The sequence below is a fragment of the Arvicanthis niloticus genome, chromosome 22 (assembly GCF_011762505.2).
Source record: "Arvicanthis niloticus isolate mArvNil1 chromosome 22, mArvNil1.pat.X, whole genome shotgun sequence".
Classification (NCBI taxonomy): domain Eukaryota; kingdom Metazoa; phylum Chordata; class Mammalia; order Rodentia; family Muridae; genus Arvicanthis; species Arvicanthis niloticus.
Window position 1 is genome coordinate 4,474,389 of NC_133429.1, and position 26,458 is coordinate 4,500,846.

The 26,458-nt window shown below is 39.8% G+C and overlaps 1 protein-coding gene across 6 annotated transcripts in view; it reads right to left on the reverse strand.

The window, feature by feature from the left end:
* LOC143435938 (uncharacterized) overlaps window positions 1–26,458 on the reverse strand; it is a 77,849-nt gene that overhangs the window by 44,009 nt on the left and 7,382 nt on the right. For 2 of the 6 annotated variants that reach the window (XM_076919691.1, XM_076919694.1), the window contains exons 2-4: window positions 22,897–23,023; window positions 22,656–22,716; window positions 10,905–21,477 (exon numbers count right to left, since the gene is read on the reverse strand). In XM_076919691.1, the coding sequence (XP_076775806.1) occupies window positions 19,797–21,477; window positions 22,656–22,716; window positions 22,897–23,023 (1,869 nt within the window). In that variant the 3' untranslated portion in view covers window positions 10,905–19,796. Of the gene's footprint in view, window positions 1–5,963; window positions 6,216–10,904; window positions 21,478–22,655; window positions 22,717–22,896; window positions 23,024–26,458 lie in introns of those variants that run through there. The other 4 variants (XM_076919693.1, XR_013106237.1, XM_076919695.1 and 1 more) reach the window with 4 other exon arrangements.

The following is a 26,458-nucleotide window of genomic DNA, read 5'->3' on the forward strand; positions in this document are numbered from 1 at the left end:
GACAAGATGTAGCTGTTAGTGTCTCCCGGTTTCAACGGCGGATCCTCCAGGATTCATCCACAGAGAATTTAGATTTTATATGGTTTACAAGATTAGGATTCTAGTTGTTGTGCCCAGAGATTGAGTTACCATTGTTTCTGAACTAAGTCTTTGTGGCATTTTCTTTCACGAAACGGTTCTACTGGGTTCAAGAGAGAAAGATATGGTGGCAAAGCGTGAGTTTGCCAGATGCACACCACAAAGGCCATGGGGGGTTGGTAGTGACCCGCCAGTGGGAACTTAGCGAGCTGGGTGAAGAGATTTTGGAGCTCCAAGTCAGAGTCTCCACGAGATAAGAACTGGCCAGCGAGACCACTGGAGCTGAGAATAGCTGGGTATAGCACGGGAACTTGCTGTTCTTTTTAAATATTTCCTACAACAGTTCCCCTTCCCATTGCAGTGCCTGTCACAGCCACTCTGGCATGCTCCTTCATGGCTTGCCTTCATGTCCATGCCCTCTGAAGTGCAAACCCCTCCTGACCTGTGCTATGTGGAGCAGAGCAGTGACTACTACTTGCTGGTTGAGTAAGTAGTTAGGACCAGCTCCTGGAAACTAGGCCAGTGATGTCGCCAGGAAAGGTTTTTATCACACCCTTCACAGCAATAGCACCAAGGACAAGGGCCTTACAGACCACCCCTAAGAAACAAAGGGGTATATTCTAGCGCATGGCAAGCAGAAAGGTGCTGTCCCAGCCCATGCTACAACTCACAGTCACCCTCACTGAACAATAAACTAGTAAAATCCCCACTCCCCTGCCCCATCTCCTGGGGCAAAAGAAGCAAAAACACCATCACCAGCAGTTTGAAAGGATGTGAGAGACACTTCTTGAAGATTTCTAAATGTTTCTCCACCTACTCCAGGCCTCTATTATTACAATTGAAACTAAGCAACAATAATTAGACAGACAACCAAGCCGTGGCTGAGAATGAAGTGCAGACAGGTTCAGGCAAGAGCTTTCCTATGGAAGCCAATCCTGAAGGACTTTCATCTTGGGGCTTGGGTGTGGCAGAAAGCCTGGTCAGGGACACAAGGCAGAGATCTTCAGCTCAGGTTCTCCAACCTCTGAAGCTTGCTGGGACTAAAAGCGTGCACTACCACCTCCCAGCTTAGTGACTCTTAACCCACCGTGTATAAATTTTCTGATTCTCGGAATAAAGTGGCTACTGCATGAGACTTTAGTTTACCTCATTTTTAGGTTCTGCTCTCCCAGGTTCATGTAGTCAACTGTACCATTTAATAGTATCAAAGGGTATCAAGGTATCCAAAGGAATGATAGCTAGTAAGACTTTACCATACATTTCCAAAAGACACAGTCAGAAATGAAAGCATTCTCAAACCTGTGAATACATATAGAGCTTCTCTCCCATGTACATCCTTTCATGTTTTCAAAAGGTACCAGAACAAGCATGTACATTTCTCATGGCACGTGTATTTTAGAATGTTCTCAACTGTGCATCCTTCCACAGAAGTGAAATAAGCTCTCGCACATTTTTTGCATATACAATGTTTCTCTCCAGTATGAATTCTTTCATGCTCTATAAGGGACTAAGAATAAAAGGGTTCCCTATGCTGCTTACACACATAGGGCTTCTCTCCAGGGTGACTTCTTCCATATGTTTCTGGGGAACCAAGACAAGTGAAGCTTTTCCCACATTGCTTACAAACATAAGGATTCGCACCACTGTGAATTACTTCATGTTTTTGTAATTGTTATGACAACAAGGCTTTCTCACACTGGTTACACATGTAAGGTTTTTCTGTGTGTTTATGTACGTGAGGGTATGTAGACGTAATGAAGGCTTTCCCAGACTGATTATGCTTAAAGAGGTTTCTCCTCCATGGTCCTTTCATGCACAAGATTCGAAGTATAAAAAATGAAGCCCTTTCCACATCACTTACATGCATAGGGTTTCTTTCCAGTGTGAGTTTTCATATCTTTGAAAGAAATACTGCTGGAGAAAGGTTTCTCACACTGCTTACTCTCATAATACCAGTGTGAGTTCTTTCACGACTTTGTAGGTTACTGGGACAAGTGGAGGCTTTCCCCCCATTGGTTACATACACGGGATGTCTTGCCCTGGTATCGTTCATACTTTTGGAAAGACCTGAAAGAACTGAAAACTTCCCCATCTTGCTTACAATTTTCTTCAGTGAAAGTCTTTTCATGATCTTTATAAAATCTGAAATCTTTGTCACACTGTCACAATTTTTATACAGTTTCTTTCCATATTCCTGATCTTCATATGATTTGTGAACTGGTATAGGTTTAAGGTGCACACTTTGAGATAAATGGCCAGTAACTACTTTTGGACACTCATTGCTTCCACATTTATGTAACCATGGATAAGAGTCCTAGTTTACAATAGAAGTTGAAGATTTCTGTATACTAATAACATTTCCTACATTCAGAGTTTCTCTACCAGTTGATTACTGAAAGAAAGCAAAAGTGTATTAAATTTTTCTTATTTAAGATTTAGTAAAAAAAAAAATGTAGGTTCTATGTGCTGTGAGAATTTTTGAATGTGTCTTCACTGAATGGTCTGGAACTTTACTTGAGAACAGCTACAATAAAAACAGTGGTATTCATTAATGGTTGTTATATTATCTCCATGTCAGGCAAAAATGTCTATGTCACAGTAATACAAATGTAATACCCAACGCTAATGGACAAAATCATACTACATTTTGAAATTTTTATGTCCAAAATGAGATGTTTTAACAATTTGTCCCTGTTAAAAGAAATCTTACTTTTGCTTCATATATACCCTATACCAAAAGCTTATAGATAATTGACTATTTTAATTTTAGTTTTGTATGGAATAAAGTTGGTACATGTGAAGCACACTGAAGTATCATTTTGAGTATTGTTGTCAGTTGTTTCCTATATGGGAATATTTGGAATATTATTTACTCCTGATACTAAATATGTCTTCAGTTTTGCCAAAAATTTCCTGAACTTAACTGAGTTTGAAGCTGGATGTACTTGTCTCTTTTATTTCTTGGTAACATGTCTGATCATAGCATACTTCTCAAGAAACATGGGTGTTTCCTGAGGCACAATTTATCTTAGTTTTTTTCCCATGAATTCTGGTGTTCCATCTTCAGTGCTTTAATGTTTCCTTATGTTTCCTAAAATATGGATCCAGAGAAACCATTATGAATTCTTACAGTGAAAATATTATTACTAGATTTTAAATAAATTTATGGCATTCAATAAACCCATCTTACATATTCACTAATTTCTTAAGCATATTTCAGTTCATGCAGCAGTGATGATAAACCACAAATATTAATTGTTTGACTGATTAAGGGAACGATGACATATTTACCTATAAAGATTAGGTTCCTTAAGGCTTCTCACATTACCTCTTGGTAAATGTTCTTCTGGGATGGATTCAGGATAGCCTACTCATCCAGGGAGAAGTTCACAGCCACAAAGGTCATAGACTCACTCCTAAATGAACTCACATACGTTTTCACAGGGCAGTGAGACCCTTACAGTACTTAAGCTCAAGGCATAAGTAGTCATTAAAAGTTGACATAATACTACATTCTTCATGATTAATTCTTGCCTTGTTCACCATACTCTGGCTGTTTCACATTCTAAGACTCACACAACAATTCGGACAATGGACTGAAGTTATCTTAAAACAACAGCACAATTGGTGAGCATGACCTCATAGGTCATGCTGTCTTCTCTCTGTACATGGTGTCACTATCACAACATTCATAAAATTCTGAGTTTTCTAATGACCCAAATGCTCCATGCTCTTCAAAATTCAAAAAGAAAATGTTTAAGTCTTCTGGGAACTGTTATTGTTGGGGATTCCTTCCTGCCCTGAACACAAAGAATGACAGCTTTCCCAACAGTTGATGTCAACCATATGCTGATTTGACATCACCTGTTTTTTCTTAGAATCCTCGCTACGTTTTTACATAAATATTGAATATAGCATCTGAGGGTATACACATTTATTTAAATCTGACAGGACCTAGTATCACTTAGGAAACAAATCTCTGGGAATGTGAGGAAATAGGTTGATTACATTAATTCAGGTGAGAAGTTTCACCTTAAATGTGGACAGCAGCATTTTTTGGAATGAGATTTTGGACTACAAAGAAAATAAAGACAATAGAAATGCTAACATTGCCACTCTGTTTCTCAACTACAGACACAGCATGACCATTTGCTTTAAGCTCTTGTTGCCATGCCTTGAACTCTGAGCCAAAGTAAACCCTTGTTCACTTAGGTTTTCTTCTTAAGTACCTTGCCACAGCAATGAAGCAAGTAACTTATACAGATCTGATTAGGGGTAAGTCACTGCACTAAAAATTAACATAACCACTTATATATTTTTTATTTTATGTGCATATATATGTTTAGGCTCATACATTTGAAGATTACAGGGCAACTCTGTAGAATGAGTTTTTTCCTTCTATGTTTAATGTAGGTTCTTGAGGTTGAACCCAGTTCATAGGAGTTATATTGTTAAACACCAAGTGCATTTAAAAGCTGGGGTATCTTTCAGGCCCCAATATCACTGTTTCTAGAGAATAATGTCAATGGAGAGCAAAACCAGGGAAGGATGGTACATATTCACATATTCTACAGAACACTTCTAATTCAGCACTGTCACCTTTTCCAGAAACAAATAACATTCTATAATTTTTAAGACAAGCCTTTAAAATAGTCTAAAGGTTGCATTAATCAGGATTCTCCAGAAGAACACAACCCATAAAATGAATCTGTATGCTTTAAAGGGGGATTTATTAGAGTGGTTTACAGGCCGTGGTCAGGCTAATCCAACAATGGCTGTCTCCCAACAGAAAGACCAAGAATCTGGTAATTGTTCAGTCCACAAGGCTAGAGATCTCAGCTATCTTCAGTCTCCACTGGAATCCTGAAGATGTAGGTTTTAACACCAGTGAGATAGCCACAGAGGAGACAAACTTGCAGTGAGAACACGGGCAAGTAGGCGAAAAGCAAAAGCTTCCTTCTTTCATTTTCTTACATGTGAGCTGCCACCAGATCGTATGGCCTGGACTTAGAGTGGGTCTTTTGACCTCAAATGATCCAATCAAGAAATCCCTCACAGGTGAGAATAGTTTCTTGGGTTTTAGCTGATTCTAGATGTAGTAGTTGATAACTAAGATTAGCCAAGACAATTGTTAAGAGTTATCACTAACAGAATCAAGAATGATCTAGGAGACAAACCTTCATGCTGTGAAGAATTATCTAGATTAAGGTTAGTGTTAGCTATTCCTCTAGGCTCCACCCAACAGTTACATAGCAACAGCTACCCACCAGGTTCGAGCCAGGATCCAGGCATGTAAGAAGACCTCTGTGTGTGTATCTCCCTTTCTGTCTCTTTCTGTCTCTCCCTCTCCTGGTTGGCCTCTTCTCTTCCTCTCTCTTTCTGTCCTTCTCTGTCCTCCTCCTTTCTCTGCCTCTACCCCTTTTCCAGGTAGGTCTCCGTCCTTCCCCCAATTAAACTCCCTGTTATGCTAAGCCTGTCTTATGGCTGATTCCTCAAGGGCATGCCTCAGCATGGGGCCACTGCGGTTCTCTCTCACACTGAATCATCACCACTGTTTAAAAAAAAAATACAAGTTAGTCCTTGAGATCATCTCTGAGGTATTATATCAGTTATATTCATTGATGTGGGAATAAACAATTAATTGCTGGCAAGATAATTCCCTTCTTATTCAAGATGGCTGCAGTCTGGTTCTTCTAGATGTTGCAGAACTAATAATTGAGCCCCTGTATTGACTAAAAGTCGATTGGCTTTCCCTCCACTTTGAAAGTTACCCTGGGCTCCAGAAGGGATTCCAAGGCTGAACATCTTCAGCTCTCAGTTGTCCCCAAGGTTGAGGACTTTTTGGTTTGTTGCAGAGGGGGCATTCATTTTTCCAATGGCCCATTTCCTTACTATATGCACATTGATTCTTCTGGAGTGATGAGGGAGATTTCTTGTTCCTGGTAAGTGGTTTGGGCCTGGGAGCTTAGGTCCCTGTGGCCAAGGCCTTTGGTCCTCGTAGAAGGTCACCATCATTGTTTGAATGGTCATTCTTCCTGATTCTATCATTACAAACTTCAGTAGTTATTTCTAGTAGTTTGGAAAGGTTCTCTTCCTTCATCCTTTAAGTCTCTGTAGCTTCATTCTACTGTCTGGAGCTAATTGGAATACAAAAGCAATGTTAATCAACCTCCACTTTTCCTCTGCCTCTGGGTCAATGAAAAAATAACAACAACAAGTTTTCATCAGTTGTTTTAAGAGTGCTGACGGGGACTCACTCATTCACCCTGGCTGACCTTGGAGAGATGGCGCAGTTTGTAAAGAGCACTGGCTGCTCTTCCATACGACCCAAGTGCAATTCCCAGCACCTACATGGTAGGTGACTATTATGTCTGATTCCTCAAGGGCATGCCTCAGCATGGGGCCACTGCGGCTAACATCCATCTGCAATTCTAGTACCAAAACATATAAGCCCTCTTCTAGCCTCCAAGCACATACATGGTGTACAAACATACATGCAGGTAAAACATTCAAACACATAAAATAAAAAATAAATTTAAAAAAGAAAAAAATCAACAGAATATTCAAAATCTAACCAATGGGTTAAAAAACAACTTGACTAGTAAACTGCTTGCCCTGTATGCCACAAAGACCTCAGTTCACCTTAGGTACCATATGAGCATGGCAGTGCACTTAGAATCCTAGAATAGGGAAAGTGGAGACAGGTGGCTCAAACTGGACTCATTAGCCAAGTGACCAATACACTCACTGTCCCCATGAAAGAATCTATCTCAAAAACTTAGGTTGACAACTTCTGAGGAACTGTAAGACCCCAAAAGGGGACTCTCACCCAAGTCCGGACCTGCACGAACCCAAGGACACACGAGAAACCTTCTTGATGCAATTGCAGAGGAGGTTTAATGACGAGGGCCCTCGGGACGGAATATATCTCACGCAAGAGATAGAGATTCCGACCCCAAGCCCAGGAAACTTGGGATATTTATGGGTAGGGGTTGGGGAGAGCGGGAAAGTTTGGCGCGGTTACATATGATTGGATATATCAAACATCCGTTCCCAAGCCTGGTTTCCATCTAGCCCCCATCCCAATTATCCTAATTTACATCTGTATCTTGCTCCTGGGAGAATTCCTTTCAAGTGACTTCCGTTTACCCAGGTGTTTTATTGCCTCTATCTTGGGTCTTTTGTGCCTTTGGAATGTTTATTCAAGCCCTTGGAATGCACCCCAGGGGCAGCTAACACTTGAGTGTAAATTGAAACTCTGAGCCTAAGAAACTCACGTTGAGACCTAAAATTTCATTTTTACAATTTATTCTTACAGAACCATCCAAGGTTGACTTTCCCCCCTACATTCATGAGTGTGCATAGGTGGTTTTCTATATGTACCTGCAGAGAGAGAGACAGACAGAGAGAGAGAGACAGACAGACAGAGAGAGAGTGTGTGTGTATAAAGAGAGAGGGGGGAGCAGAGAGGGAGGAAGGGAGGGAAAGAGAAAAAAAGAAAAGTGAAAGAATGGATAGATAAATGGGAAGTGTTCTAACACTGTAAAAACCATAAAAAACAAATCTATGAATTATGGGCATGGAGTATCTTGTGTGAAAGGCAGAAAAAAAATTTTTTTTCAATATCAAGGAAAATATTTTCAATACCAGAAAACTTCTGAATTCTGAGTAAAGAGGCCAAGTCAGGACTAAGAGGCATTTTAACACAACAAACAGAAAGGATCACATAAGGACATTCTTATGGTATATTATAGTACATACAGTATACACATATACAACACGAGAAGAAAGTATAATGAAAGTTTCAAGAGAAAACATTAAGCCATGTATAAAGGCAGGAAGAACATCTCTAAGTACAGAAATGCTTTGAAAGCGTTGATGGAGCAAAGAATATTACAATTCCTAGAAGTACTATGTATAGGCAGGGATCTTAACAAGGCTGTATCAGCAGTAGGGTAACTTTGCTATGCATATTAAGACACAGAACCGAGGCTGAGCTGCTTGTCCTGCCCCCAACATGCACATGTTAAAAGGGAATTGGATTACAATGGGGAAAAGACACTATCCTCTAAAGTAACCTATTACTTCACAGACGAAATGGAAAAGTGAATAGGTGTTGGTTTGGAATTTGTTAATACCTAGCAGGATGCAAAGGATGAATAGTACAGTTCAGATAAATGCAAAGAACCCTTCCTAAGATCCCAAACCTTGGGATTCACAGGAAGACTCACATGAAAAGGAAGGTGGAAGTGACAAAAGAAATATCCTGTCTGCTCTTTAATACACAAAAAGGGAAAAACCATGATTCAGCATGATAGGTTTTACTTTTTTTTTTTTAAAGTGTGTGTGTGTGTGTGTGTGTGTGTGTGTGTGTGCGCCACATATGTATAGATGTTCAAGGAGGCTAGAAAAGGGTGTCAGAGCCACTGATCCTAAAGTTCAGGGCAGTTGTAAACTGGCATGGCTGCTGGGAACCAGACAAGCAACACACTGAACCACTTCTCCAGTCCTAAAGATGGGTGTTACTGTGGTCCAATTTTGGGAGACTATGATATTCAGAGAATGCACTGTATCTAAATGGTTTGAAGTGGGGAGAACTTTACACAATAAATGAAAGAGCCTCTCACATTCTGGGACAGGATCAGATTAAACAAACCCGGAGTAGAGAAACCGGAATATAACCACCCACTCTCCACTCTCCCTTGAGACAAAGACTACATAATCGATAGGAACACAGGGAACATAAGTCTCTCATGGACTGGCTTATATAAACTCTTAGTATAATAAGACTTTAAGTTTTCTTTATTTAGTATGCATGTACATGCACCTTGGAGTAATGTTATGGTGCAAGTGATGTCATTGTGTTGATTTCTGTGCCTGCAGAGATCTGATTACAGGACGAACTTCGGTATTGTCATTATTATGAAACATACTATACATATATGAAGCCTTACTATTTTATAAACTTTATTCTCCAGCACACTCTGACTGGTCAAAGAGCTAAATGGCCAATAGCTGGGCTGTAGAATTAAGACAGTACTTCTGGACTGAAAGGAAGGGTTTCAGGTAGAAACTTGAAATAGAAGTTTCCAGTCAGACACAGATGAAGAAACAGGTGCCAGAATGAGACTAGGATGGGCAGGTAACAGGCCATGTGGCTGGGAGGTAGGCCAGGCCAGTACTGCCAGGTTAAAATAACTCAGAAATCTGCCCAGCTACAGTGCCTAAGTTAATGATTAATGTCTCCTTGTCATTATTCAGGAGCTAGGGCAGGCGCAGAAAAGCCATCAATAGCTACACATATATATTCGCCATGACTGAGTATGAAAGTCACAGGACAACTTTAAGTAGTCTGTTCAGTGTACCATGTGGATTAGAGATCAAACTTTGCTGGTCATGAGGTCTGATGGCAGGGGTTTTTTACTTATCTTAGTTTTTCAATGAGGTACCACCCTAAGAAGAGACCTGGAGTCAGTGAGTGAGTTAGCCTGAGTATTATTGTGAGAGCTTATAAACCCAAGCCTGTAGCCAGTCACACCTCTAAATCTGAATCTGCCACCCTGGAACACAGTTTGTGGCTAAGTGAGACCAGACTAAGTCCTGAGCTCACATCCTAGTGAGGAGGTCACATCCCATCTTCTCCTTCATTTGCTTTAATACTAAGAGTGCTTAAAAGAAAAAAAAATGTACAAAGTAGACAGGCAAAATGCTAGATTTCCTCAGTTACCACCTCTGTTGCATATGTTAGTGCTCACTTTACTTTTCCCACACATTTACAATGGGGGTAATACCTTGGCCTCCATTTGTTTTCACTAAATGTTAAAACTGATATGGGCAAGGCTTGACAGGATGGAAACAGGAAGTCAGAAAGTATGCTGGGGCCTGGGCAGCTCTGAACATGAAAGGGCAACCTCTAAAATGAAGACACTCCCAGGCTGGACTGACTCTTGGAAACCATTGATGTTGAAAGGTCCGGGACTCCCCAGAAAGGAGGTCCACTTAAGTCACAGGATAGCACGCACCCAAAGGACACACGAGAGCGGTCTTGCTGTAAAGCACATGAGGTGGTTTATTATATCAGAGCTCTGGGCCAGCCCATATCCCCATATCTCACATAGGGGATAGAGGGACTGACCTCGTGGCTCAGGGGCATAGCGCTTATATATGGGCGGGGTAGGGAAAAAGCGAACTTTCGCGCGGGTGCACAGGATTGGTTGTTTTACTTTTTTTGAACACTAGTAGGCCGTACCATGGGGGCAGGGTGTAGTTCTTCCCTTGGCCAGTCAGTTTCTGGGATGTTCTTAACAGGCCTTTGTCCTGTAACTCCCCCTCCTCTGTAACTAATTAGATGGACCCAAACCTGCTGGCAGGTGCTTTTCTGCCCAAGGTCTAAGGCGAAAAATTTACACATATTTCATAAAATGGCCTTTATAATTTTTCACTCTACAACGTTACACGTATTTCTTTGTGTGAATGAAAGTGGGTGGAAGGTGAACCTGCAGAAGGTGATTTTTTCCTTCCACAATGTGGCTCCCAGAAATAAAACTCAGGTCTTCTGGCCTCCCAGCAAGTTCGTTTAAGCTTTGAGCCATCATGCAGGTCCAACACCTAGCTTTTGTCAGGGTAGTTCTCAGCTGTCATGCAACAGCTTGAAAAGACAGAATGATAAGAGGTTCCTGCTTAGACTCACACCTTCCCCCCCTGGAAGAGTCTGTTATTAGAGAATACAGTGTGGCAGGCAGTTCAAAGGCTGACATGACCAAATGTCCACTGACTACAAGTCAAACCAGCATCACACCAAAGTAATAATAGCACCAAAGACCAACTTGGAGAACAATGATTTTATTGAGATTTACTTACAGAAGTATCAATAAGGGATTACTTACAGGAATAAGGGTGACTCAAAGTCAGTTGCATCACCAAAAAGTACACTGAGAAGGGGTGACCACTCAAAGAACTTCAACCATGTAGCTGCTCCTTACACAACTTTCAGGCAGTCATAATAGTTACAAAATTTAATTAAGTACTTCATTATTATCTTATGTTTTCTTTTATACACTTATTCATATGAATAAAGTTAGAGCTGAAAAGGGAGAGATTACAATACACAGAAAATGAAATCAAGAGAATGATTTGAGGATACTTTGAAAACTTATATTACAATAAACCGGAAAATCAAGAACTTCAGGACACACATGAAATATCAAAATTAGGCCAAAAGTTGGAGGTTTCATAGGCCTCCCCCTCCAAGTATTATAGGCTATTCCGATTGTCCTTGGTTAACACAGTGAACTTGACAGTAAGACCTTATTACTGAAGACACCACACATTGAGTCATAGAGCATTAAGAAATCATAGCTGATACTGACCTAGAGGCTTCATCCTACTGGTTAGCTTTCATAGCGCTAGGTGATGCTGTGCATACTACCAAGGGAGAAGACTAAACATCAAGCTTACCCAGCTGAGAAGCCTCTGAGCTACAATTACAGATCAGTCTGACAAGACATGGCCATGAGTATGGCATAAATGTTGGAATAAACAACCAACCACTCTGACTGGATTTCAGGACCATTTCACATAATCCATACAAGATAAAACCCAAGTCTGACAGCATTAATGTGAAGAACTTTCTAATAATCTACTATTATTCTGTTAAAGGGTATCTTTATACCCATAGAAAAATGTATCTTCATTACAGAGGATAAGTTCTGTTGTTGTTTTTGAAGTAGATGGTAATTAATAGACTCACAACTGGTCAACATGCAGAGAATAAGAGATTTTGGAGGGCTCAGCTCTAAATGGAACATCTACCTACATCACAGTTCTTCTCTCAAAGGACTGAGGATTATTACAGATGATAGAGCTGAAAGAATGTGAGAGCCAGAGAGTGGATTCTTACAGTCAAACAGTGCATTCTAGATACAACAGTTGCACAGACTAACTGACAACAGCTGTGACTGCATACAGAAGCTCAAGCCAGACAAAACTCCCAGCATGGAGGTGGGAGGTGTGCAGAAAGGCCCACTCCTGAGTAGCTACTGGCAAGTGATGACTGCTGGGTAAGGGAGAGGCTACTCATGCCACAGAAAATGGGCTGCACCCATGTATATTCTGGAAACATTAAGGAGACTGTACGTTAAAAATGGAAGAGAACAAATGAAATTGAGAATATAAGTGGTAGGAGGGATGGAAGAATTAGAGGGAAAGGAATGGGAGTGTGTGGGCTTGATCAAAATGCATTAGTGTATGTATAAAATTCCCAATCAATAACAAAACAAAATAAACAAATGAAAAAAGTAAGTCAAGGGAATGTGAACAGTGTAAACGGGCAACATCCTTAAGCTAGACATGAACTGTCTCCACAAGGAGAACACAGGGCTTGACAAATTCACTGTTGAATTCTACCACACCTCCCAAACTATTTCACTAAATATAAAGGGAAGAAACACTAATTTATTCTTAAAAGGTAGTAGTATTACCATGATGCCAAAACTACGAAGGACTTAACAACAAAGAAAACTATAACACAACTTCCTTGATGAAAATTAAAAAAAAAAAAAATTTCAAGATTATGCTCTCAAACCAAGTCAACATATTAAAAACACCACAAACTATTATCAGGTGAATTTAATTCTTTGCATATAAGCATGTTTCCACAGATATCAATCAGTAAATGTAAAGAATATAGATATTCAAGGATTGAGACCCCTGATCACCTAAATACACGGAGAAGTGGACTTCAAAGCCCTATGTTCCCTGATGAAAATATCCTGAAATTAGGAGAAGGAAGACACCTCATGTGTGAGATGTTACACAAGTCAAAACTAGAGCCAAGACTATACCAAACAGGAAAACCGAAAGATCTCTTCAACTATCAGGAGTTATACAAGGTGGAGTCCACTTTCTCTCCTCTGCCGTATATATCTCTTGCATTCTCAGCTGGAAAATTTAAAAAGAGAACGGAAAGAGATACAATTGTGTGGCTGCACTTCAGTGGTATACCGCTTGCCTACCACACACAAGGTCCTTGGTTCAACCCTGAATGCTGAAGAAAGAAAACGGAAGTAAAATGAAGCCAAATCTCTATTTGTGGACAATATGATTATCTTATTAAAATTATTATCATTACCTGGTATGGGTGTTTTGCCTGTGTGTCTTTCTGTGCACCATGTGCATGTCTGGTGCTCAGAGATCAGAAGAGGGTGTAGGATTCCTTTGAACTGGAATTACAGTTGTGAGGTGCCACATAGGTGCTGGGAATCAAGTGTCAGTCCTCTAGGAGAGGAGCCAGTGCTCTTAACTGTTCCTATGTTCATATTCTTAAAAGACCCAAAGTGCCACACCAAGACATCTAATCATTACTTCACTCAAGTAGTACAATAAAGTCAGTATAGAAAAACAAGTAGCCACTTATATGACAATGAAAATGGTGATAAAATAATTTTTAAAAAAAATCTTAAAAAAGCCTAAGAAACAAGTAATAAGACAAAAAGTCTAATTCACCTGTGAATAAACTTTGTCAAGCTGAGGAAATAGTGACTATTTAAAAACACTGAAGAACTGAAGGCTCTAGAAAATGGAAAGCATTCCTATGCTCACAAATCACCACCACAGTAATATGAAAAAGTGTAAAGTGTTCAGACTCCACACATGCCCCCTCAAAATTCAATGTCATTAGTTCCAGAAATAGAAAACACAATCCCGTAACTTTAAGAAAGCCAAAATACTCCAAATGGTCAAAGCGACACTGAGCAAAAAGAGTGATGCTAGCCAGAGTTATCACGGCACCAAATGCTAGGCAGAGTTATTACGACACCAAATGCTAGCCAGAGTTATCACGACACCAAATGCTAACCAGAGTTATCACGACACCAAATGCTAGCCAGAGTTATCACGACACCAATTTAAATTATGTTCTAAAACCAGAGTGAAATAATACAACTTAAGAACAGACACGCAGAGCAATGGAAGGGTACAGTCTCAGAATAACCATGTAGCCACACCTGATTTCTGAAGGTATCCAAATCATGCATAGGATAATAAATGGCCTCAATAGGAAATCAACATTGTAGGTACAAGAATATCACTAAATCCATCTATCATTCTGTATAAAAGCAACACAAACTGAACCTTAACGCAAGGCCAACAAAACTTGAAAACTCAGAGGAAAATCTACAGAATACATGAAGCTATAGGCATAAACAATGGCATTCTGAATCTAATAGTTTACAGGAATCATGACAAATAGGGAATGGACATTAGAGGCTCAGGACTACAATGTTAACACCCAGAAAAACAGAGGAAGGAAGAGAGCTGTAAATTAGATGCTAGCCTCATGTATGTAGCAAATTCCTGGCCAGTCAGACCTACAAAGCAAGAACTCATGTTAAAAACAAAACAAACAAAACCCCCTAAAGTTTAAATGGGAGTTAATAACTGCAAGAAGTTAAAGAGCTTTTATAAAGAAAAAGGAAACAATTATCGGAGAAAGCCATAGAGTGGGGAAAAATATCTTTGGACTCTCAAATTCATCTGACAAGGGATTAACATACAAAAAGTACACACACACACACACATACATACACACACACATGCACACACGCACACACAGACAGCGCAAGCTTAAAAGCACTTAAGGTAAACAAAACATGATGAGAAAACCAGTACACGGCAACAAAAAATTATATTACAAATGAAGAAGTAACTGAATTAACACACGGGGAAACAATCCATTCTCAAACAATATACAAATACCAATAATTACGTGAAAATTCTCAATTCAATTAACTTTATTACCACAGTGTGAATAGCTATCAAGACACCAAACTAAAACAAAAACTGGTGAGAATGTATGGCTGCTCCTAGAAATGGGTATTAGCATGGTCACCATAATAACAAATAACAAATAACAAAATAAGTTTCACCAAAAATCAAAATCTACTATCTTAAGACCCTGTGGTACTATTGTTTAGTACACAACAAAAGGAATCTCAATCAGATTATACTGGAAACACTTGTACTCATGTTCCTACTCACTCACTGCACTAACTACAGAGTCAGCCTAAGTGCCCATCAATAGATAAACTAAACATTGTTCATTTTTAATGTAGCATATATAAAGCGTAGACTATTCTAGGTCACCAAGAACTGTTATTAGCAGGAAAATGGACGGAACCGGAGATCGATATGTAAGTGACAGCTCAGTCCCAAACGGTGTTCCTTCTATACAGAACAGAATCTAGATTTTAACAAACTAGAGAGATGAAGTCCTAAGTGAGTTTATTTGGGAGAACAGGACCACTGCGGAGAAGAAACGGGAACAAGGATCAGTTAGTGATTATGGTTAAAGTACATGGAAACCTGGGTTATAATGTCATTTGAAAACCTATAACTTTGCCAACATACAATTTAAAAAACATTTAAATAAAAAAAAAACTATATACGAAGAAAAAACCCCTTTCTCCAACTTAAGGAAAATGTAAGTGTGGCCAAAATTGTTGCTGTAGACAAGGCTAAGGTGTGATGACCACTAGGTTGGGTTGTTGCTGTAGACTAGGCTAAGGTGTGATGACCACTAGGTTGAGTGTAAAGTGCTTTTCTTATATTCCCACTTTACTTATCGTAATGTAATGTTATGGAAACTCTAGGCACACCTATATATGTGGTCAACTGCATCCATCATATTATAGTAAATATTAGTGTTTATATAGAAACTAAGAAATACAAAATAATTCAGAACACTACTGTTCACCTCACACAGCAAGGCACATCTTCTGCCATTGAAGGACATGTCCCAAGCCTCCACCAGTGAGCAATGTTCCTTAATGACCATGACAGAAAGGCATTCTAAAAGGACACCTTATGTTGAAAACCTGTGAAGCATTCTGATTCATGAAATAGGAAAGTACCTCCTACTCACTGGTAGACTAGCACATCTCTTGAATTCCATCCCCCTTTAATCCAGCACTCAGTCTTCCGGGTAACAACCGTTGTGACTACAAGAACATAACTACAGTCAGCCCTCAGTGCATCCAACAGAGAGCACACCAATCCCTGTAAGACCTCCTAAATTAAAACACTAGTTCTCTCAAAAATATCAGGAGAATCCTTCTACAGATGAGCCACTCACCATGTATATAGTTAGTAAATTTACTGAACACATGGGTTTAGTAAGGCAGTAATACCAATATATCTCTTAGTGTAATAACTAGAGAAATTATAATGAAAATGAAATATACATGAAAAGCAAAATTTACACAGTAAAATTATATAAACACACACACATGACAATGATAATAGTTCATGACTTAAAATAAATATTAAGCACAAGATGACAACAATCTGGCCTACACAAAAAAAGAAAGAAAGAAAAAGAGAAAAACCCCTAAAAACTAAGTTCCTGCTATCCACCCAGCTCTTAGCACCTGACTGCTCTCAACTTTGGTCAGAGAAGCTTCTTTTTACAGTGGACAGCTGTCAGTGGAGTGACACACAACTGGTCAAAGGGCTATGAAGAGAGACTGAATGTTCACCTCTAAATAGACACCATCAGCAAGGCTCAGGGAACATCAAAGAAAAAGCAACAAGAATACAAGAGCCAGAGGGAGGAGTGCTGTGAAACGCTGGGTATTTTTTTTGGTTTTGGACATGGTTACTATAATCATGAACTCATAGCAAATATGACTGCATGCACAAGACCTACATTGTAAGATTAAGTAAGCCCAAATCCCAGCATATCCCTTACTGAGAAGCTACTGTGAATAGGCAGTGAATAGCTACTGTGGGGGTGGGGGTGGGTGGAGAAGGCAATCACTTGTGAAGATGTAGGTCACCCATCAACCAGTAGATGGCCCCATACTCATGCATGTATGAGCAACACTAACTAGTAGGTTATTTTTAAAGACAAAGTTAAGGGGGTGTTGGGAAGAAATAGGGAGAGTTGGAAGGAGGAAGAGTGAGTATACATGAGTCTCTTTTATTGTATATGTGTGTGAAATTCTCAAAAGAAATAAGCCAACTTGGAAAGATGGTCTGACCTATGATTACAATATACTTACACCTACCTTCTGAATAGAAAAAACAAAGCAAAATCAACATTTGTTATTCTAAAATATATTTTTAAAATACTTCAAAGTCAAAAGAACACATACTCAGGATTGTGAGAACATATCAGAAAGCAACATAAACAATAGAAACAATCAATTTAAATGTGGTTTAGGCCTGAGGAGGTGACTGAGTGGGAGCCCACTTGCTGTGCAATCACGAGGACTCAAGTTTTATTCCCTATCAATAAAAAGCTGGGAATGACTGAGAGTACCTCTAGAGAGAATATCCTCTGTATTGTACCGGTCAATTAAAAAGCCCATGACCTATGACTTAGGCAGGAAATGGAAGGTGGGACATCCAGGAGACAGAAAGGATTCTGGGATACAGCCAGAGGCAGAGGCAGGAGATTTACCCAGAAGATGTGACTAGATAGGCACATAGTACCTCAGCACAGGTAACCAGCCACATGGCAGAATGTAGGTTAAAATATGGGTTAACTTTAGTTATGATCTAGTCAGAAAAGAGCTTAGCAATATGGCTAAGGTACTTGTAAATATATTTTGAGTCCGAGACTTATTTCTGGGAACATGGGGCTGGGAGGAAGAACCACCTAACTTTTACAGTGTCTATACTGAGCACTACAGGGAGTAGAGACAAGAAATGCTGCTGCTGGCTACCTGCCCAGCTCCAGGGTCAGTGAGACTCTGAGTTGGGGGAATAACATAGCAATGGAGCAAGACACCAATATATTACTTTTGTTCACTTTGTGAACACACCAACCATACCAGCAACACATAAACAATGCACCCCCAAAACACACTTGTACACACAAATACATTTTTTCATGAAAAATGAACATATACACAAAATGCTTTTAATTCAGCCAAATAAAACCAATAGGACTATTCCAATATTCACAAAGCCATTTTTTTTTAACTACCCATTAAACATAATTGAAAAATAAGACATTTATGTAGGGGCTCAGCAGTTAAGAGTACTTAACATCATGAAGACTAGGATTTCCATCCCGTGACACATTTCAAACATGTCACGAAGTCTGTAATGCTATCTCCAAAGCACTCTAGCCGCCATGGGTATATGTTACATACACTCACATGCCCACACATAAAGACTAAAATGCTTTTAAAGATATTTATGTGGACTGGCACACTTCAAATATCAGTTCACCAATGAATCCAACATAATTTACAATGAGAAGCATCTACCTATTTGATACAAAAAGATATCACCCATTAAACTAATACATGATTGCTTTAAGAAGTCTCACAAATGTAATAAATGCACTTTCTATTCCTGTCAGCATTTTTCATATGTAGGTCTTACTGGTCTGCAGTTCATGCACTGAAGCTGCCACTCCACATTACTCAATGCTCTGCTTACTGACTGCTTGCTTTTGTAGAGTAAAATTTAAAAGCAAGTCAAGAGATAGACTCTTAACAGGAGCTAATGATGGTGAATGTGGAAGCAGACATTTCATTTTAAACGTTCAAAAGGTAGAAGCTGGAAGATTTAACAGTTCTGGGTCAACCTGGGATACACAACAAAAGGTTCTCTGGGGAAAAAAAAACTAGAAAAATATTAAGTTTTATTTTTATGTGTACAAGTGTGTGAGGGAGAATTGGATCTCCTGTACCTGGAGTCACATGCAGTTGTGAGCCCTGGACATGGTGCTGAAAAGCAAATGCTCTTAAAGGTTAACTCAATGTCCTTTAGAAGGAGCAGCAGATGCTCTTAAAGGCTAACTCATCCCTATCAGCCCCTGAAATTTTTCAATAAATACAAAATACTGTACTGATAACATTCTCTTCAGAGTGTGCATTTCCTGGAGCATGCTATAAAAATAATAATAATAATATGTCCAGTCCTTCATAATACTGACATTTATCAGATTAAACATGAAAAAAAAATTCAAAGGACTTTTAATCGCTACTGCTCTAGATTTCCCAATGTCTCTCAACAGCCAAGGTTTTCATCCGGTATGTGTTTCCATCCATGCCAAATGAAACCTTGACCATCTTCTGAGAAGACTAACACTCCATATCAAGTTCTTTCCTTGTCTGTTCACTGAACCAAATGGTGTTCATATAGGTTTCCACTGATAGGAATTCTCCCCACGTACATTCTTATGAGTTCTATGAAGCTGATAATGAAGAGTTCACAAATCTTGTTTTTAAGGTTTCTCTATAGTAAGTTCTTTCATGTCTGTAAGAGAATGTGATAACCCACGACTATCCAAGGTTGCCTATATATGAAAGGTTTCTCTCCAGTGACTCCTTCCACGTATTCAGAGGGAATGGGGAAGCAGAAAAGGGCTTTTTTACAACACCACATACACACACATAAAAGTTTCTCTGGTGTGAGTTTTCTCCTGTCTCCTCCAAGATCCGGGACTTGCAGAAGGCTTTACCCTACTGCTTGCAGTCAGAGGCCCATTTCTCTTTGATGTACTTCAAGAAGCTTTAAGCTCAAAAACCATTTTTACGTTGATTTAAAAAAAAAAGTTTTCTCCTCATTGTGACATCTCATGTTTGTTTCAATGAAACAAATCAAAAGGTTTTTCCACATTGCTAGCACAAATCCAGTCTTTTCCCAGTATGATTTTTCTTATTTCTATTAAAGCCACAAAGTGGAAAAAAAAATTTCTCATATTACTAAAAAACACTGGAGTCCAGGGTAGTGTGAAGTAACTCATGTCTATGCAAATGGTTCAAAGTGAAGAAGGGCTTCCCACAGTACTTACAGTTAAAAGGTTCATCGTCAAAGTGCAGCTTCTCATGCGCCTGAAGATGACTGTCATAAGGGAAAGTTTCCCCACACTCTTTACACACATAGAGCTTCCCTTCAGTATGAGTTTTTTCATGTCTCTGAAGGGAGTAAGACCACAGGAAGGTTTTCCCACACTGCTTACACTCGTAGGGCTTCTCGCCAGTGTGGATTCTCTCGTGTGTCTTCAGTGACCTGGAGGACGTGAAGCTCTTCCCACACTGCTTACACACGTAGGAAACTGGGACGGCGTGAAGTGCTTTATGCTTCTGAAACTGACTCCACAGCACGAAGGCATTCCCACATTGCTCACATATGTAAGGCTTTTCATCAATATGAGTTTGCTCATGTTCTAAAAGGTCAGTAGAACTAGCAAAGGCAACCCCACACTGCTTGCACACGTAGGGCTTCTCCTCAGTGTGAATTTTGACATGTCTCCGAAGGGAAGCAGAACGAGGAAAAGTTTTCCCACAATGATTACACACGTAGGGCTTCTCACCAGTGTGGGTTATTTTATGTCTTAAAAGTGAATTCAACCGAGTAAAGCTATATCCACACTGGTCACACACATAGGGTCTCTCCCCAGTGTGAATTCTTTCATGTGTTCTCAGGGAGCCAGAACAAGTGAAACTTTTCCCACATAGCTTACAAGCATAGGGTTTCACACCACTGTGAATTATTTCATGTTTTTTTAACTGAATCCAACGCATGAAGGTGTTCCCACACTGCTTACATTCATAAGGTGTTTCTCCAGTATGAATTCTTTCATGTATTCGAAAGGAACGGTAAGTAATGAAGGCTTTACCACATGGTTTACACACGTAGGGTTTCTCTCCCGTGTGAATTCTTGTATGAATTTGAAGAGAACTGTAATGACGTAAGGTTTTCCCACAGTAATTGCACACAAAGAGGTCCCTAACAGAGTGAGTTCTTTTATGTGTTTTAAGGGAACGAGAATGAGCAAAGGTTTTCCCACACTGCAGGCACACATATGGCTTCTCCCCTGTGTGAATTCTTTCATGTGTTTGTAGGTAAGTGGGAAAAGCAAAAGCTTTCCCACACTGCTTACAGATATAGCATTTCTTTGCTCGATGACGTCGTTCGTGCCTTCGAAAGTACCTGGAGGAACTGAAACATTTCCCACACTGCTTACACTCAAAGGGCTTTTCTTCAGTGAAAGTCTTTTCAACAGTTTGACCATATCTATAGTCTTCATCACAAGGCTCAGTTTTATACAGTCTCTCTAGAGTATAAGTACTTTCATAGTTCTCAAATGATGTGAGAGAACTGGAGGTGGCCCCAAATTCCATATTGTATAATTCCTTCCCATACTCCTCATCTTCGCACGATTCACGCTTTATGTCAGGTTTAAGCAGTACACTTAGAGACAAGTGGCCAATGACTACTGTTGCGCATCCACTGTTTTCACAGATGCGCACTCCTGGTAAGGAGTTCTGGTTTACAATACTGTGTGTAGTGAAGTCGAAGATTTCTGCACACTGATGGTCATCTTTACAGTCATAGAGTCCCTCCACCACTTGACCACTGCAAGGAAGCAAATGTACATCACTGATATTTTATTAGCTACTTCCCAGTAGAAATGTTGGCTCTATACTGTCAGATTGTTTTAACACAGTTCCCTGACTGCTCAGCACCTCTCAGGACAACTGTAGCAGAAACAGTGTATTCACAGGTGGCTGTTATGTCACCTACATGGGTCTAGCAAACATGGCTTATGTAACAGTAAAATACCTATTTCAATTCTCCATGCCATCTAAGCACCTTGGGAGGCCTGCTAAAAAGCAGGACGTCTATCAGCAAGTTATGTCTCAAAGGCTGCTGTGCAAGGCCATTTTTGTTGGCTATAGTAAGCAAAGTCTCCAGAACGAAGGGAGGCATGTAGTTCTTCTTAAAACTAAGGAATTTATGTCTAAGATGGAAACAAATTCTACTTAGGCAAGGGATGTATTTATGTGCATAAAGCAACCAAACCAAACCTGGAGGGGGGAAAAAAAAAAGAGTAATCTGGGAAGAGGTAATTCAAGTCCATGAAACAGTAACATGCTTCTGTTGAATTCTGAAGAAAACTTGCTACAATGGCCAGGCAGTGGTGGCACATGCCTTTAATCTTAGCACTTGGGAGGCAGAGGCAGGTGGATCTCTAAGTTCGAGGCCAGCCTGGTCTACAGAAAGTTCCAGGACAGCCAAGACTAGACAAATACTGTCTCAAAAATAAATAAATAAATAAATAAATAAATAAATAAATAGAAAGGAAAGAAAGGTTACTGAATACAGAATCCATGTGATGCTATACCCCTCACAGAACTAAACTAAAAAATAAAGGGATGAGCACAATCATGTTACATTCTAAACTACTGGAAAAGCCACAATGAGATTTTGATATTTAGTCCAAGCCTAAAAAGATACCTGATGTTTTTGTCACATATATTTTATACATAAGGTTTGTGAATAAATCAGTATTTAAAATGTAAGAATATCGTATGGAGCAAAGTTAGTACATATTAAGTATGACAAAGATCACTTTGGGTATAAGGTTGTTCAAGTTATTTCCACTATTGGAATCCTTGTAACATTTTCAGGATGTTTAATATGTTTCCAGTGTTGAAGAAAATTTCCTGTGAGTAGTAGAATTTGAAACTGGACATACCTGTATCTTTTACTACTTTATAAAGTATACAAGTACACAACCCTTAAAGAATATGGCTGTCTCTTGAGGCCCATATTACCTTAGTTTTCTCCAGGAATTTCGGTATATATTTTCAATGATATGGTGCTCCAAACTGCTCCCTAAAATACAATCAAAGTAGAATCATTATAAATTGTGACATCATAGTAAATATAATTAATAGATTATAGCAAAATTTGCAGTATAAAGTGACTCTCAAGTATTCATTCAAATCTCTTTACCATATATAAACTCATGCAGAAGCATGTTTTCTTTGATTAAAGGAATGATGACATACTTACCTATAGAGGCCAGGTTCCTCAAGGTTTCCTGCATCACATCTTTGTAGAGGTTCTTCTGGGATGGATTCAACATAGCCCACTCCTCCAGGGAGAAGTTCACAGCCACATCCTCAAAGGCCACTGACTCCTGAAAGAGCCCATATACATTTCCACAAGGAAGTGTGAGTCTCATAGAACTGGAAATCTAATCTTAATTCATAAGAAGTTAGTAAGATACGATGTTCTTTGCATTAGTCATGTCCTGGTCATCATACTCTTAAGTTTCACACACACTAAGTATCTTTCACACAGTAATTCTGACAGGAGATTGGAGCTATCCAGTAAAACAACAGGATAGGACCATCCTTGTTCTAATATATTGTGCTAATCTCTCCTTGGACATTGTTCACTGCAACATTTACAGTTAATTCTAATTATCTAATGCACCAAAACACAGTATACACCAGCTGTCCCAAGACTGCATATTCTTACAAATGTAGAAGAAAACAATTCTAATTCTCCTGGTATCTGCAACTGCTATTTAGACGGATTCCTCCCCCACCTCAACTGTAAAGAAGGGAGTAGCCTTCCCAACAGTTGATGTCAATCACATGCTACTTTTTCTCTCAGAATTCTTGTAATGTTTTAAGTGCTCATCAGATACAGGTTAGAACACAACATATTCAGAGAACAGAGTAATTCCTCCGTTCAGAACCAGCATTATCGCCAGTTTCTGATGAAGAGACCCAATGTGACCAGGTACCTCAAGCTCCTCCTGCAATGCCTTTCCTGTCGTGATGGTCTGTATCCTTAAACAAAATAGCCTAGCCTTCCTCAAGATATCTTCTTAGGTGGACTGTAGAGATGGCTCACTAATGAGGAACACTTGCTGCTCTTGTGAAAACCAGTATGCTAGCTGTTTTACATCAACTTGACACCAGTCAGTCATTTTGGAAGAACTATAAACTCAATAGAAAAAATGCCCCAGGTGCCAGGCATAGTGACACACACCGTTAATCCCAGCACTGGGAGGCAAAGGTAGGTGGATCTCTGTGAGGCCAACCTCGTCTACATAGTGAGTTTCAGGTCAGCTATATAGTGAGGGCTATATAGTATGACACTGTCTTGAAAAAGAAAAAGAAAAAAAAGGGGGGAGGGGGAGTGCCCCCAACTGATTGCCGTATATTTTCTTGATGATTGATATGGAAGGGGCCAGAACACTTTGGATGGTGCTACTCCTGAGGAGTTAGTCCTAGAAGCTCTAACGAAAAAGGCTGAGCAAGCCTCGGGGAGCAAGAGAGTAAGTAGCACTCCTCCATGGCCTCTGTCATCAATTCCTGTTTCCAGGATCCTGTCCTGTTTGTTGTCTAACTTCCTCTGTGATGGACTATGATGTGGATCTGTACTCTGAAATAAATCCTTTCGTCCCAGGTTGCCTTTGGTTATAGTTATTTACCAAAGCAATACAAACTCCAATCGCATCACATGACTCACAGCCCACCTGTGCTTCCAGTTCCAAAGGATCTAATGTCCTCTTCTAGCATCTATGAGCACATTCTCTCTCTCCCCCTCTCTCCCTCTCCCTCTTCCCCCCAACTCTCATAACCACACAAAATAAATCTTAAAAAAACAAAACAAAATAAAGACCAGAAATCACCCAGGACACAAGCCTCTGGCACACCTGTGAGTGATTATCTAGATCCCATTACTTGACCTGGGCACACACATCTGAGGTGTGGGTTTAGCAGTGCCTGAGCAAGGGATCCTGAACTGTATAGAATAAAGAAAGATAGCTAAGCACCAGTATGCATTCATTGCTCTCTGCTTCCTGTTGTGATAATGAAGGCAGTAGATCCAAGCTCCTGATAGTGTGACTTCCCCGCCATGTAACTCAGAATGAATCCTTTTTCCAGATACTTTCATCAGGGTATTTTATCACAGCAACCAGGTAAGAAACTAAGACAGAAAACTGGTACCTTATACTGGAGCTGTCTATGTGACATATACAAATGACCATCTTAGACACTGTTTGTGGGAAGAACATGGAAAAAAACCTGGTATCTGGGTTAGAAAAGCAGGGTTTAATGAGCCAGGTTTATGGAACGTTGAAAAACAACAATGCTGAGAACTGCTGTAATTGATAAAAATATCAGTGTCACTGGAGGAAAACTTGCTGGGGCACAGTAGAACAATAAGGTGGCCTGAGGGCAAAGCCAGAGGCTCCAAGCTGAGGTGGCAGTAAAACTTGGCACTGTTCCCCACATGGTGGTAGTTTTGAAGAAATGAAGGAGGCAAGACAGGGAGGCCATACAGAACAGCTGAGGCCAGTCGCCATTTGAGAGTCCGAGTCCCTGTAAAGTGACCCCCAGAAGTCACCGTGTGGAGTTCTAAAGATGAAGCCTAAGTGACCCTGGAGACCACAGGATACTAGAGATGCCAAGATCTTGTGATGTCTGCCAAGAACAGCTACAGGCACAGAGGAGCCAGTCCAAGAAATAGACTGTATGTGCTGCAGGTGGCAGAGCTGGAGTTGTGGGGCTACCTACCCTCAGGAATCCAGGCAGTTTCATCAGTTAGATATTGGGCACAGAGATGTCGGATTTGGTGTTTGCCTCACTGGATTTGTATTTTGCTTTGGCCCAATTATCATTGGCTAGGCCCCAATTCTTCTATTTTACAATCGGAATGTCTGCTCTGGGCCATTGGATATGAAGTATATGAGGCTGGAGAGCTGGCTCAGCAGTTAAAAGTACTGGCTGTTCTTCCAGAGGACCAAAGTTCAATTCTCAGCACCCACATGGCAGCTCAGTCTGTAACTCTAGTTCCTGGAGGGATCCTACACCCTCAGCCATACATGCAAGCAAAATACCAATGCACATAAAACATATATAAATAAATGTATATATTAGAAGTATGTGACTTGTTTTTCATTTTATAGGAACTTACAGTTAAGACACTTTGAAATTTCCAATTGTTTAAACAAGCTTAATGACAATGGGACGCTTCTGGTGTTGGTAAAAATGCATATTACATTGTAAGATGGTCACCAGCCTATGGAGATAGGCGTAGAAAGTTACGGCTTAAAAGGGATGATTAAGAGTCCGGATGTCAAGTTGACAAAGATTGAAACTGTGATGGTTAATGTTAAAATTATCAACTTCACAGACTCTAGAATCACCCAAGAGACACATCTCCATGTGCACCGATGGGTTATCTAGACTGAGGCCTTGGAGAATGTCTCTGAGAGATCATGGAGATTACATTAACTGGTATAATTAATGTAATTATTCGCTGTGATCTAGGTAGAGGATTACGGACTACATAAAATGAAGACAGTGCTCTGCTTCCTGACTACAGATGATATGAGCATGTACTTCCTGTGCTTGTTGCCCTGACTTTCCTACCATAATAGACTGACCGCCAATATGTGAGCCAGAACGAACCGTCTTTCCCTAAACTTGTCAGATTTTTATTTAATCAACACTATAGGAAAAATAACTAGTGAATATAATAAAATCTATTTTACCAAACATAGTAGTTGAAATAAATGTTAACCAGTTTTTGTTTGTTTGTTTGTTTGTTT